The 14,478-nt window shown below is 38.3% G+C and overlaps 2 protein-coding genes across 2 annotated transcripts; both read left to right on the plus strand.

Annotated features, from left to right (window-relative positions):
• The first annotated feature begins 6,916 nt into the window (after nucleotides 1-6,916).
• LOC129247851 (heat shock protein 70-like) lies at nucleotides 6,917-9,130 on the plus strand. The gene has a single exon (XM_054887204.1). The coding sequence runs from the start codon at nucleotides 7,079-7,081 to the stop codon at nucleotides 8,984-8,986; it is 1,908 nt and encodes a 635-aa protein (XP_054743179.1). The 5' UTR covers nucleotides 6,917-7,078; the 3' UTR covers nucleotides 8,987-9,130.
• Nucleotides 9,131-10,874: 1,744 nt separating this feature from the next.
• Nucleotides 10,875-13,164, plus strand: LOC129249268 (sialin-like). The gene is made up of 5 exons (XM_054888977.1): nucleotides 10,875-11,208; nucleotides 11,415-12,097; nucleotides 12,154-12,550; nucleotides 12,632-12,873; nucleotides 12,936-13,164. The coding sequence occupies exons 1-5, from the start codon at nucleotides 11,067-11,069 to the stop codon at nucleotides 13,053-13,055; spliced, it is 1,584 nt and encodes a 527-aa protein (XP_054744952.1). The 5' UTR covers nucleotides 10,875-11,066; the 3' UTR covers nucleotides 13,056-13,164.
• Nucleotides 13,165-14,478: the final 1,314 nt, after the last annotated feature.

Consider the following 14,478-nt stretch of genomic DNA (forward strand, 5'->3'; position numbering starts at 1 on the left):
GAGCGTTCACGACCGGTATTTATACCAAACCACCTCTTCATCGAATATTCCCGATTCTCTTTCTCGAAATTTCTACGCCAATCCACCAGCCAGTCGTCACTTTTGTGATGACTGTGTGGCTTGCTCTCGCTGACGTAAATACTCACCATATTGTGTATTGTTTATTGTGAGTTTCACCCTCTTATTGCGAGTATCTACCAGAATATACATACAATTTATGTGTTAAGAGAGAACTGTGTTCGTGTTGTTCAAATGAAGAGAGTATTTGACCAATGGCAGTGGGAGAATCAAAACAAAAATATATGCAATATATAAGTATATATCTTGATACCTATAAACAGCTGTGAATTGGGATTTTGATATGCACGAAACAAAACACACATATTTACGTAAATATGTACCAATGTATGGGCATATGTATATGTAGATGTTTAGGGTGAAGTGGCTTGGCGTTGTGAAGAATCGAAATAATTCGAAGGCTGCCAATATGTACATACAAACAAAGTGGAAGCATCAGGAAAGATCTGGAACGAAATTAACCTTCTTGCAAAAAACAGAACCGGATGGGGGTGTTTTATTGAGGTCCTATGATCCAATGGGAGATACCGGAACCGATGAAGATGGTGATGATGTACATACAGTGGCACAGTAAAGTCTACATACCCCATTGAAAAGCGAGGTTTGGAGATTTCTGTGAACATTGTAGCATTAGTATATATTCCAAACAAATCCAATCTAACAACAAACAATAAATTTTAACCAAAAAATTTTAATCCAAAAATATTTATTAACAAAAACAAACAAAATCCATTTTCCAAACACAGAAAAGTCTGCATACGGCTTTGTAGTGGAGTACACAAAATGCAGTTCTGTACTCAAACAGTGCTACCAATCACTTCAGGCGTCTTTACTAGATACCGTTAGTTAGAAAGAAGTTTAGTTCTTCGATATTAATATTGTAGCTGTGTTAATTTAACCAAAATGGGTAAAGAAATCTGTGTTAAAGTACGTGAGCTAATTGTGAAATATTATAAGGAAAAAAATCTTTAAGAGAGATTGGTGAACTGGTCGGACATCCAAAATCAAGCATTCAAACAATTATTCGGAAATATAATCACACTAATAGTGTAGAAAACAAACCAAGAAGTGGTCGCCCACCTAAACTGACTCCTCGTGCTAAGCGAAAAATATTGTTAGACGTGCAAGAAAATTCAAGAATAACAGCAATAGAAATTGCAAAAACCCTGAAAAATCAGGATATTGCTTCAGTGCATCCAGAAACGGTGAGACATTTATTGAGAAGCAATGGAATCCACAACCGTGTGCCTCGAAAGAAGCCATTCATCAGCAAAATAAATATGGAGAATCGAGTCGAATTTGCTAAGAAATATATTGATGCATACGAAGATTTTTGGGCTAATGTTTTATTTAGTGACGAAAGCAAGTTCAACTTGTGTGGCTATGATGGCAAACAAAAAGTATGGCCTCGAAATAATGAAGCATTAAAAAAACTTGCTTCCTACGGTGAAGCACGGTGGTGGCTCCATAATGGTTTGGGGCTGCATGTCAGCGGCTGGGGTGGGTAATTTAACATTTATTGATATTAATATGGATCGCATGGTATATTTGGACATTCTCAAAGATAATTTGAAGCAATCCGCGAGTAAACTGGGTCTTACGGCGGGTTGGTACTTTCAGCAAGATAACGACCCAAAACATACCGCTGGTGTTGTCAAAGAATGGCTACTATATAATGTGCCCCATCAACTTCATTCCCCACCCCAGTCACCTGATTTGAACCCCATAGAGAATTTATGGGATGAATTGGATCGTCGCATTAGGAAAAGGACAATTAAAAATAAACAGGACCTCGAAAATGATTTACTTGAAGAGTGGAATTTAATTTCGAATAATTACACAAAAGTATTGGTAAATTCCATGCAAAATAGATTAAATGCTGTTCTAGAAAGTCGTGGCGGACCCACGAAGTATTAATTCTGTTGTCTTTTTATTTCCTTTTAAGTGAAACACATTCTTTTTACAAAGTATGCAGACTTTTCTGTGTTTGGAAAATGAATTTTGTTTGTTTTTGTTAATAAATATTTTTGGATTAAAATTTTTTTGTTAAAATTTATTGTTTGTTGTTAGATTGGATTTGTTTGGAATATATACTAATGCTACAATGTTCACAGAAATCTCCAAACCTCGCTTTTCAATGGGGTATGTAGACTTTACTGTGCCACTGTATGTATGTACATATCTACAGAACGTACTACTACAATTTGACATACTTTTTTTAATATTCTTAATTTATACTTTTGTCAGAGAACGTAATTCACGAGAACGTAAATAATAAAAATTTCTTAGCCGCGTTTTGTTAGCATTTGACATTTAACCTGTCCATTCGTTCCTGGGCCCTCCATGGCAAGTAAGGGCTCAGATGCAACATTTCTATCAGCAAAAATTAAAGGAGCCCGAACGTTATATGAAAAAATGCCCAAGACATTTCCAGTGCTAAGAAAAAGTGTAAACTTATCGATTTTTCCAACTTCTAAAGTGTATACCGCTAGTATAGGTTACAGTATACTTTCAGTATATCGCAATATGTATGTATGTTTGGGCTTCTACGGTTAAAGCCCAAAGTAGAGGTGCCATAACCATAACGCCATAAATTTGCTAATCGAACCAACATATGGGCAATGCTGTAATCGATTAGAGGTGACATACATACCTACGACATAAGTTCATACGAAATTTTGTGTAATTTTTGAATCCCACCACAAGCAAAACATTGGCTAAGTTATTTGGAAAAAGTGACCGAAACTATGTATGTATTGACAAATTGGTTACACAGTGAAGTATAGCCTAAATGAGGTTTAATTGCATCAATGATCCGAAAGTTTAGTCCTACCAAGCAATAAAATGATGGTTGGAGAAAAAACGAAAACTAAATGATCGTAAATTTATTAGTTTTTTCTCAAAATTTAGGTCGATGATAATTTACATACATACATACATACATACAAACATACATATGTATGTATACAGGAATATTGAAAACTTTAAAATAAAATAAATAATTGGCGCGTGCACATCTGTTAAGTGTTTGGCCGAACTCCTCCTTCTTGTGGCGTGTGTCTTGATGGTCTTCCACAAATGGAGGGATTTACAGTTTTAAGCCGACTCCGAACAGCAGATGGCTTTTTATGAGGAGCTTTTTCATGGTAGAAATACACTCGGACGTTTGCCATTGTCTGCCGTGGGGCGACCGCTCTTAGAAAATTTTTTCTTCATTTTACTGTTTCACGCACCAACTCATTCGGCTACGGTGGCCATTGAAAACTTTGCTAGAGGGAAATTCGTAGGGAGCGGTTGAAATTCTAATTACTTGATAGAATGGCTTCACAACATTTACATACACATACATAAATCATTCAGAAGAAATACAAATAACCAACTTTCTGCTTAGCAAAGCAAAATATCATTCTCTACTAAGTAATTTTTGATGAAAGTTATGAAGATGTCTTTTTTCATATTTATAAATGAAATAAGCGAAATTTCTAGAATCTGATAGCCAAAGAAACATACGAGCAATTCTCTCTGTATTCCACTAAAAATAAAGTTTGTTGAACTCACTTAATTTTTGCCTTACATGTAAGTCAAAAGAATACTGAAGAGAGGCCAGCATCTCTTTTCTGCACTCATTCATTATATCTGAATATACATATTTACTTAAGCATGTGTGTATGCCGCTACTAATTCGTTGTAGATGTGACAAAATCAAGCAAATGGTCCTAACTTTTAGCAGAGAACATTGGTTGCACATTTGAATTTACATCAATGTTCTCTTCTCTTAGTTTGCAATTTGAATGCACATACATACACATACACATATGGTTAATCCATAGCCTTAGGTACATAGGTATATATTTATATTTTTTTTGTTTTATTTTGATTCCTATTCGTAATATCCAAAACACTGTGCAGCATTTCATGGGTGTTCAATGTATTTACAGCTGTTGTCAGCTAATTAGAAACGCTCCCTTTTGATAAACGCTTGATGAGCATAATATCAAACTGTTTAAATTTACCGCTATTTTTTCTCTTAAAATCATTTGCATTGCTTTTGTTACTCCATTTACTACCCAATGCGCCTAGTTTTGTAGTTGTGAAATTGAAGTACCGTTAATATTATCCAACGCAGTGCATGGGTTACTTAGTTCAAGGTAAATAAACTGAGACAAGTAATTAGAAACAGTTGTTCAATGGAAGCATATTCGGCAAGTTGTGTTATTTTAATAGTATATTAATATAATCGACTTTTTGGTGTGTATATATTTTAAATTGGTTGTTTAAAAGCAACTAAAATATTCGTCTTCAAGATGTGTAATGGGAAAAGGCAGCAGCTGTACACCTGCCCTGCGCAGCTCCTTTTTTGACCTTCGTAAAGCTGGAAAGTCGTACAGTGAAATTTCTAAGCAAGTCAAATGCCCAAAAAAAATGTTTTTTAACGCCTTAAAGCATATCCAACTTTTTAAGACTGTTGACAATGTTCCACGTAAGAAAAGGCCGCGGAAAACTTCAGCAGAAATTGACCGCAAGATAGCAATCATCTCCAAAAGAGATCCAAAAACGACTTCCACTGACATCCAACGGGAAATTCAGGATCAATATAATTTCGAAATATCCAAGAGGACAATTGCTCGGCGTCTGGTCGTATCTGGACTGCATGGCAGAGCAGCACGCAAGAAGCTCCTTGTAACCAAGATACAAAGGAGACGGCGAGTAGTCTTTGCGAGATCCCATTGGTCATGGACTCCGAATCAATGGAAATATATCGTTTGGAGCGATGAAACCAAGATAAATCGCATAGGCCCAGATGGTAGAAGGTATATTCGACGGCCAATCAACCAAGAATTCAATCCTCGCTACGTTTCATGGGTAGTGAAGCATTGTGGAGGATCAATCATGGTATGGGGATGTTTCTGGTGGAATGGTGTTGGCCCAATCCATAGAATTTATCAAATTTTAAATAAGGAGAAATACGTCGATATACTAAAAAATGTAATGTTGCCGTGGGCTGAGAAGAATTTGCCTGTTATATGGAAGTTTCAACAGGATAATGATCCAAAGCATACGTCAAAGTTGACGAAACAGTTTTTCGACGAAAATTCCATCATTGTTTTGGAATGGCCATCATCCAGTCCGGACTTAAACAAAATAGAGCATCTCTGGGGTGACGTTAAAAAAGCCGTGAGTGCCAAAAATATCCCAAATATGGATGTCCTTTTTGCCGAAGTAAAAACGGCTTGGCAAGCAATACCTGTGGCGCGCTGTCAGAATCTCATTACATTAATGCGCAATCGATGTGAGGCAGTGTTGAAGCAAAAGGGTTATGGAACCAAATATAATACTAACATAATCTTTATGTTGATCTGTTAATACATTACTGTTTCTAATTAGTTGCCCTATCCAAATCGTGCATTTCACAGGCTTTAAAAAATATATATATATTTAATAAAGAATTACGATTAAATTGTTTTCCACTAGTTTTTAAGTTTATCATATGTTTAAATAAAATTGGCAAAAAGTTATGAAAAAATAGCTGTCAACAGCTGTATATTTACTTATGTATATAAAGTAAGCAATGACCGGTCGAGGAAAGATCTTGTTGTTTTTGTTGTTGTTGTTGTAGCAGGGTAGACATTCTCCATACATATACGTGGAATGCTGCTGGAGTGACAGTCGTTGGCCGGATATAAAATTGGGTCGTTCCGGCAACGTAGAACCGATTTCGTAGGGACCGAATGTTCTTTCACTGAGCTGTTGATGTAAAACGCAATAAACGCTTTGGACACAGAAGGGTAAAGTTGCATATACCCGTGGACTAGAGACGGATTTCAACCCTCCGTTGGACACCTTTTTTAAAACCTGTTGGACATCCAGATCTGGCCTTTTTTCATCCTGTTCGAGGATCTTTTTTAAAACGTTTTATCCATAAATCGATAGAAAATGAAATTTTAATTTTTGTTGATGGAATAGACGCTTATATATGTATGTATATTTATTAAAAAATTTCGTTTAGTCGGTTGTGGAGAAATAATGGAAAGTAAAATAATAATTCTTTCATCTTTATTTTGGTACATGTTTAAAATCTCTTGTTTGGAATAAATAATGATTTAAGAACAAAAGTACAAATTAAGAATGTTAAAAAAAGTATGTATGTAAAATTGTAGTGGTACGTTCTGTGCATACTTACATATGTACATCATCACCATCATCATCGGTTCCTGTATCTCCCATTGGAGCATAGGACCTCAATACAATACCCCATTCAGTTCTGTTGCAAGAAGGTTAATTTCGTTCCAGATCTTTCCTGATGCTTCCACTTTGTTTGTATGTACATATTGGCAGCCTTCGAATTATTTGGATTCTTCACAACGCCAATCCATTTCACCCTAAATATGTATACATATGCCCATACATTGGTACATATTTACGTAAATATGTGTGTTTTGTTTCGTGCATATCAAAATCCCAATTCACAGCTGTTTATAGGTATCAAGATATATACTTATATATTGCATATATTTTTGTTTTGATTCTCCCACTGCCATTGGTCAAATACTCTCTTCATTTGAACAACACGAACACAGTTCTCTCTTAACACATAAATTGTATGTATATTCTGGTAGATACTCGCAATAAGAGGGTGAAACTCACAATAAACAATACACAATATGGTGAGTATTTACGTCAGCGAGAGCAAGCCACACAGTCATCACAAAAGTGACGACTGGCTGGTGGATTGGCGTAGAAATTTCGAGAAAGAGAATCGGGAATATTCGATGAAGAGGTGGTTTGGTATAAATACCGGTCGTGAACGCTCTTTGCTTCATTATTGAATAAACAAGCAAACTATAAACTACAAACAACTCATAACGAGATTGTAGCAAACAAAAGCGAAAGTGTATTTAACACAGTGATACAATTATTTGCAAAGTATTATTAGAGTTAAAATTAAAATTGAAAAGTTTCAAGTGAATAAGAATAAGCAAAACACAAAACACAAGACAAAATGGTAGCAATTGGTATTGATTTGGGAACAACATACTCTTGTGTTGGAGTCTTCCAGCACGGCAAAGTGGAGATCATAGCCAATGACCAGGGCAACCGTACAACACCCAGCTATGTGGGCTTCACAGACTCGGAACGTCTTATTGGTGACGCAGCAAAGAACCAGGTTGCTATGAATCCAACGAACACAGTATTCGACGCGAAGCGATTGATTGGACGTAATTATGACGACCCGAAAATCAGAGAAGACGTCAAACATTGGCCATTTAAAGTGGTGAGCGTGGCTGGAAAGCCGAAAGTCTGCGTCGAATACAAAGGAGAGAGCAAACGATTTGCACCAGAAGAAATTAGTTCAATGGTTCTGACAAAAATGAAGGAGACCGCTGAGGCATATCTGGGCTCAACAGTGACGGACGCAGTCATCACAGTACCTGCATACTTCAATGACGCACAGAGACAAGCTACTAAGGATGCCGGTCGAATTGCAGGTTTGAATGTGCTGAGAATCGTTAACGAACCCACAGCAGCCGCCTTGGCCTATGGCTTGGACAAGAATCTCAAAGGGGAACGTAATGTGCTGATTTTCGACTTGGGTGGTGGTACCTTCGATGTGTCCATATTGACAATAGACGAAGGTTCACTATTTGAAGTACGTGCCACCGCTGGTGACACTCACCTTGGCGGTGAAGATTTCGACAACCGACTGGTGAACCACTTGGCGGATGAGTTCAAGCGGAAATATAAGAAAGATCTACGTTCGAATCCAAGAGCGTTGCGTCGTCTACGTACAGCAGCTGAGCGAGCGAAGCGTACCTTGTCATCGAGTACAGAGGCCACCATCGAAATCGATGCACTCTTCGAAGGAATCGACTTCTACACAAAAGTGTCGCGAGCCCGCTTCGAGGAGTTGTGCGCCGATTTGTTCCGTCAAACCTTGGAGCCAGTGGAGAAGGCGTTGAATGACGCGAAGATGGACAAGAACCAGATACATGATATCGTACTAGTTGGTGGTTCCACACGTATTCCAAAGGTGCAGAGTCTATTGCAGTCATTCTTCTGTGGCAAGAGCCTGAATCTGTCAATCAATCCGGACGAGGCGGTGGCATATGGTGCAGCCATCCAAGCAGCTATTCTGAGTGGAGACAAGAGCAGTGAGATTCAGGATGTACTGTTGGTCGATGTAGCGCCACTTTCCTTGGGTATCGAAACGGCTGGCGGTGTTATGGCTAAAATCATTGAACGCAATTGTCGGATTCCATGCAAACAAACGCAAACATTCTCCACATATTCCGACAACCAAACGGGCGTCACAATCCAGGTGTATGAAGGTGAACGTGTCATGACGAAGGACAACAATCGTTTGGGCACTTTCGATCTATCAGGAATACCACCAGCACCACGCGGAGGGCCACAGATTGAAGTAACATTTGATATGGACGCTAATGGTATTCTAAATGTTTCGGCGAAAGAAATGAGTTCAGGAAATGCCAAGAACATCACCATCAAGAACGACAAGGGACGTCTATCACAAGCCGAAATCGATCGTATGGTCAACGAGGCTGAGCGCTATGCCGAAGAAGATGAACGGCAACGCAATAAGATCGCGGCAAGAAACAACTTGGAAAGTTACGTGTTTGGTGTGAAGCAGGCATTAGACGGTGCTGGTGATAAACTCAACGCCCAGGAGAAGAGTGAAGCACTGAAGGCTTGTGAAGACACAATCAAGTGGCTCGATGCGAACACGTTGGCCGACAAGGAAGAGTACGAAGACAAAATGAACACATTGACCAAGCTTTGTACACCAATTATGACGAAATTGCACAATGGCGGACAAGGAGCGTCTTGTGGCCAACAAGCAGGTGCATTCAATAGTGGACGCACTGGCCCCACTGTTGAGGAAGTAGATTAAGATGTAATTAAGTATAGATCTCTGTAGCTTAGTGGCTAGCTTGTAAGAAATTAGTGGAGTGTTATTTAGTTTCTAGAGAAAACTGTTTGTAAAACAGAAAGACTGAAAATATAGAACATGGAACAAATTATTAATAATTGAAAATATGTCTTTTAAGTGTGATAGGAAAATGGAGGCATGGGGTTTATTTGTAAAAGCAGAATTATTAAAGCCGCGTAACCCCATTGCTCGATTGTGCGTTTGATGATAATAAAAAGGTAGTGTGGAAGTACTTCTTTGAGTTGAGACTATTTGAATAGCAGCGGTGGCAATACTACGGCAGATTTTTGCAGTCGATGCAGTAAATTTTTCGCTGTTGCGAAGAAGCAGAGTCAAATATATGCAAGTAAATTATGCAGTGCAATGCTGTCATACTGCGTTTACAAATAAGCCCGTAGGTGACAACTTGGTAGGTACTCTTTTGTCAAGGCTCACCTAGTAATCTGGTACTCTGTGTGTATTCGCCGCGCTCAGTAGTTACAGCAATAACACAGGTCGACAATGTTTTGTCCTATAAAAGTGTAGTGTCATTTCCGAAGTAATTTTTTGCGTAGAATCCGAATCCGGGGCTTAAATTGCTCTATCACGTCAGGATTTTGAGATATCCTAACCTAAAAGTGCAAAAAGCGCTGTTTTTGCCCATTTTTGAGGTTATGTAGCTACGCAGATTTTGCTCTTCATAAAAAAGTAAACATAGCATTACGTCATACTTTAACTGAAAAATTCGACTTTTTTAGTTTCAGATGATTCTACGACGAATGCCGATTGGCACCGCAGAGCACCTCTCGAAAAACATATCTCCAAAAAAACTCTGTCATGGGCTTATTTGTCAATATTTTATTATTAATATTTTTTAAAAACTTATTGAAAAGATGTACAATAACATGCAACTGATTTTATTAAAGTATCTTAAGCCATATTTCTGTAAAAAATTCAAAAAAAAGTATTTTTTTTTAGCGCTAAACCCTACCACCCCCTTAATTGATTTTGCGGCGAACTGGATTGATAATATGAAAACTTGGACCCAATAACTTCATTTCATTTGAACTTAACTGTGCGCTAAAAAACAATAAATAAACTATATTCAACTTCAAAGTAGTATTTATTAAATAAACAGCTCTTCCATTTCAATTACGCAGTGAACACTTTTGCGGAAATTATGTGATGTAACGCATACAATCTCATAGGAAGTAACACTGCCGCAATTATTGCAGCACAAACACACAACAACAACAACAAGAAACAATAGAAAGTATTGTACAACAACAAATTGGTTAAATAAATGTTCTGTTTTTACTTAATTTCTGTGCAAGTTTTTGATTGATTTTTGAACTGATTTGCGTGTTAGAGGGTTTTGGGATGGATTCGAGTAATAAAGGAACATTTTTAGGACCGGATATTTAGATTTTTAGATGGGACCGACATCAAGTAAAAAAATTAGATAAAATAATTATTATGTACGGTATACTTTAAATAACTTGTAGTGACGAGCTCAAAGTGAATTTTGTTTTTAAGCGCATGGTTTGGGGCTGATTCAAGCGACAGCTCCCAACCGCTGTGTTGCAAGATTTTTTAAAGTATTAAAAAAGCTTTCATTTTCATCAGTAATGATGGCTGCAGGTGGGCTTGAAACCATAAAACCAAAAACGCCAAAAATATTGTTCAGCACACGCAATACCAAAAGAATCAATAAAAAACAGTTTGGCTATTTCCTGCAACTATTTTTCAATGCATATATTTTTTTGTTTGCTTTTTTTTGCTGTTTAACCTGTTATGTTTCAAATGTTTTGGCTATGAACTTTAAATTTTTTTTAATTTTAAATTCATTTGTTTCATTTCCAATAAAAAACTTAGTTGCAAACATTTTCGACTCAACAAAATTGACTCTTGCGAGCTGTGTTTTTTTAATTTGATATTTTCCAGTTGAATTTGTTTTTAGTTGTTTTCTATATCGAAGGTAATTTTTTTCGGTATTGTCTTAAAGTTTAATATGCTAAAATCTTAACTCAATTGGAAATCATTTGAGAAAATTAAAAATTTGATGTGCCTTATGGCAGCGGTTAGAGACAGCATACAAACAGTTCTTTTAACGTGGACGGCACAACAAAGTTTGTTGATAAAAGCTTGGATAAGGCAACAATTACCATGGGTTCACTTTTTGCACCAGCATTTATTCGATAAGAGTAAGTACCACAACCCTAAGAATAAGGAGTGCATTTATTGGATGAGAGTAGGCCCATTAAGGCATAGGCAACATGCGGGTAGGTAGGCAACATATACCCAAAATGTACAACATTCAGACGTACTTATCATTTTATAATTATAAATGTTTGATCTTTAAATTTTTTCTTAACTGCTTACTTATCACAAACTTCTAATTCTCTTTCAGTAAATGCGGTGCCGCAACGCTTTATTTTGTGCTTTTTCGGCTTCCTCGCCATTGTCAACGCCTACACAATGCGTCACTGTTTGCATATCGCGCTGGCGCACGTCGTTACACCCAAGCATAAGCACAACCGAATGCGCGACTTGAAGTCGATCAAGTTGAGTTCCTTTAATTTATACGAACGCATGCAACAACATCGTAACGGCACTTGGCTAAGTGCCAGGGATAAGCGACGAGCTCACGGTGAAACTTATGATTGGTCCGACCAACTGCAAACCTTTATCTTGGTATCCTTTTATGTCGGCTATGTGTTATCGCATGTGCCGAGTGCGCAACTTGCTATGCGCTATGGTGGCAAGTGGGTGCTCGCCTTCGGCATAGCAATAGCAGCAGTGCTAACTATGCTCACACCAACAGCCGTCAAATGCGGTGGCCCATTGGCGCTCATATTAATACGTCTATTAATTGGGTTAAGTGAAGGTCCTACATATCCGGCATTGAGCGAACTGCTATCGAAGTGGGTGCCAGCCAAGGAGCGTGCTACGCTGGGCTCACTCGTATTGAGTGGAAGTCAAATTGGCATTTCCATGGGTAATTTTATATCCGCCTTGTTGCTGCATCGTTACGATTGGACGTTGATTTTCTATTACTTTGGTATTTGCGCTTTGCTCTGGTTCGTGGGTTTCGTAAGTGCGCTGAATGCTTTGTGCTTGTAAATAATTTAAATTTTTCTTCCGCACAGACTTCGTTTTGTTACAATGCACCAGAGGAAAACCCATTTATTCAACTGACGGAAAAACAATATCTGCAAAAAGAAATTCACACAGTAAAACGGCGCATTCGTGGTGGCATTACGACTCCATGGAAGGACATTTTTCGTAATTTACCTATGTGGGGTCTAATTTTTGCCACCGTACAATACGATTGGTCCCAGACACAGTACGCCGCAGAGGTGCCGCAGTTCATAAGAGATGCCAAGCAGCTGCCACTAGCGGAAAACTTTCTCAATGGCTTGCAGAACCAAATGCCATACATCATGAATTGGCTGCTATCGGTGCTGTCGGGTGCGCTGTCGGATCTGTTGGTGAACTATGAGATATTCTCCGTGACGGTTATGCGCAAAATCATGACATTTGTTGGTAGGTTCATGAAGTTTCCTGAAAAGTTAGTGTAATAAATACACATTTATTTTCGATTTCCCTGTTCCACCCGCTTCCCAGCTGCAATGGCTCCAAATCTGTACAATAGCTTACTACCTTGCTTGAGCTGTAGTGAAAAGGCCGATATATTCGCTTTCTGCCACTGCGCTATAAATGTGCTTGGCAGTTATTATGCCGGCATTAAATTGGCGCCATTAGATATGAGTCCGAATTTCGCTGCTACACTAATGGGTATCGCAAATGGCTTCGGTTCACTAACAGGCATTGTGGGGCCATTGTTCAAGCACAGGCTTGGTCGGTGGGTAAGTTGATGCTTCAAATTTATTCTATTTCATATTCACCTCTCCTTTACCCTATCTTTCAGTCACAATTTAAGGTGTCACGTGCTCTCATTTGGCTTATATCCACTTTGCTAATATCCGGCGAAAAACAACCTTTCGATCAGCTAAAACCTGTGCCATTGGAATCAGATAAAAATGATTAAGTTAACTATTGTTTTTTGTACCAAATATTAAAAAAAAAAATTAATGCATCTTATTTGCACGGTGAATATAAAAAAAAATTAATAAAGTGCAGTTTGAGTATTCTGCCACTAGGCAAAACGACGTGGTAATCATAATGGATATGGGAACACCTCAAAATTTAATTTATCGGCCGAGCTCAAAAAGTTGTAATATTCGAATGAACTCGCGAGTAGTTTAATTTTTACAATTTATTCAACTCTCGTCGTCATTGTGGGTTTCGAGAAGGTTTTCGATAGGCTGCGGCATCAAAGTACAGGGTGGCTGATGAATTTTGCTACATTAAGAAACTCAACTTTTTTTTTAGTGTATGGAGTTCATTTATTTTTTTTTTCAAATTGAAGGTCATTAAATTTTATTAAATGTAGCTTAACTAGTTTTAAAAATAATTGAATTTAAATGCCCCCCCCCATGCTCGTTGACACAAGTGCGGCATCTTAGTAAAAAGTTGTTCATTGCTGCTTTGAGAGTTGCGACAGGAATAGCCGCAATTGTTGCCCGAATGGATTGTTTTAGTTCATCCAAATTTGTTGGCTTTGTTTTATAAACTTCTTGTTTACATAAACCCCACAAGAAAAAGTCAGGTGCAGTAAGGTCAGGCGACCTGGGGGGCCAACGAAATTCGGAGTTTCTTGAAATCAGTTTATTGGGAAATTTTCGTCGCAACTCTGTCATAACAGTCTGGGCTATGTGAGACGTTGCCCCATCTTGTTGAAACCACACAGAGTTGAAAGGAATTCTCTTTCGGCGTAGTTCTGGATAGAAAAATTCTTTCAGCATTTTCAAATAACGGTCTCCAGTAACCGTAACGGTGTGACCATTTTCTTCAAAAAAATAAGGCCCGACAATACAGCGTGAAGAAACCGCACACCACACTGTCACGCGAAGAGGATGCAATTCCGTCTCGTGGAGTATCTGTGGGTTAGAAGTACTCCATATTCGACAATTTTGTTTGTTCACATTGCCGTTTAAATCGAAATGGGCCTCATCAGACATGAAAAGGCAGTTTAACATGTTTTGGTCTTCTTCCACCATTTGCAGGATCTTCTGGCAAAATTCCAAGCGAATCGGCAAGTCTGCTGCATTCAGTTTGTTAACCATTTGAATTTTGTACGGAAATAAGTCTAAATCTTTGTGCATTATTGTTTGCAAAGACTGTCGGCTGACACCAAGTTGAGCAGATAAGCTTCTTGTTGAAACCCTTGGATTGCTTTGTATAGCTGCAGCTACAGCAGCGATCGTTTCCTCCGTCCGAACTGGTGGGTTTCGATGATAAGGCCTTCTTGCGACTGTTCCTTGCTCAGCAAAATTATTCACCAGTCTCATTATGGTCCATCTGCTCGGGGGATCGCCGCCAAACATCCGCCTGTACTCTCTCTGTACCAA

Source organism: Anastrepha obliqua, chromosome 5 (genome assembly GCF_027943255.1).
Source record: "Anastrepha obliqua isolate idAnaObli1 chromosome 5, idAnaObli1_1.0, whole genome shotgun sequence".
Taxonomy (NCBI): domain Eukaryota; kingdom Metazoa; phylum Arthropoda; class Insecta; order Diptera; family Tephritidae; genus Anastrepha; species Anastrepha obliqua.

Excerpts from the sequence above, each read along its gene's own strand:
- LOC129247851 (XM_054887204.1), top strand. The coding sequence starts at position 7,079 with ATGGTAGCAATTGGTATTGATTTGGGAACAACATACTCTTGTGTTGGA.
- LOC129249268 (XM_054888977.1), top strand. The coding sequence starts at position 11,067 with ATGTGCCTTATGGCAGCGGTTAGAGACAGCATACAAACAGTTCTTTTA. Across the intron at positions 11,209-11,414 it reads CCAGCATTTATTCGATAAGA|TAAATGCGGTGCCGCAACGC; the intron begins GTAAGTACCACA and ends ATTCTCTTTCAG. Across the intron at positions 12,098-12,153 it reads TGCTCTGGTTCGTGGGTTTC|ACTTCGTTTTGTTACAATGC; the intron begins GTAAGTGCGCTG and ends TCTTCCGCACAG.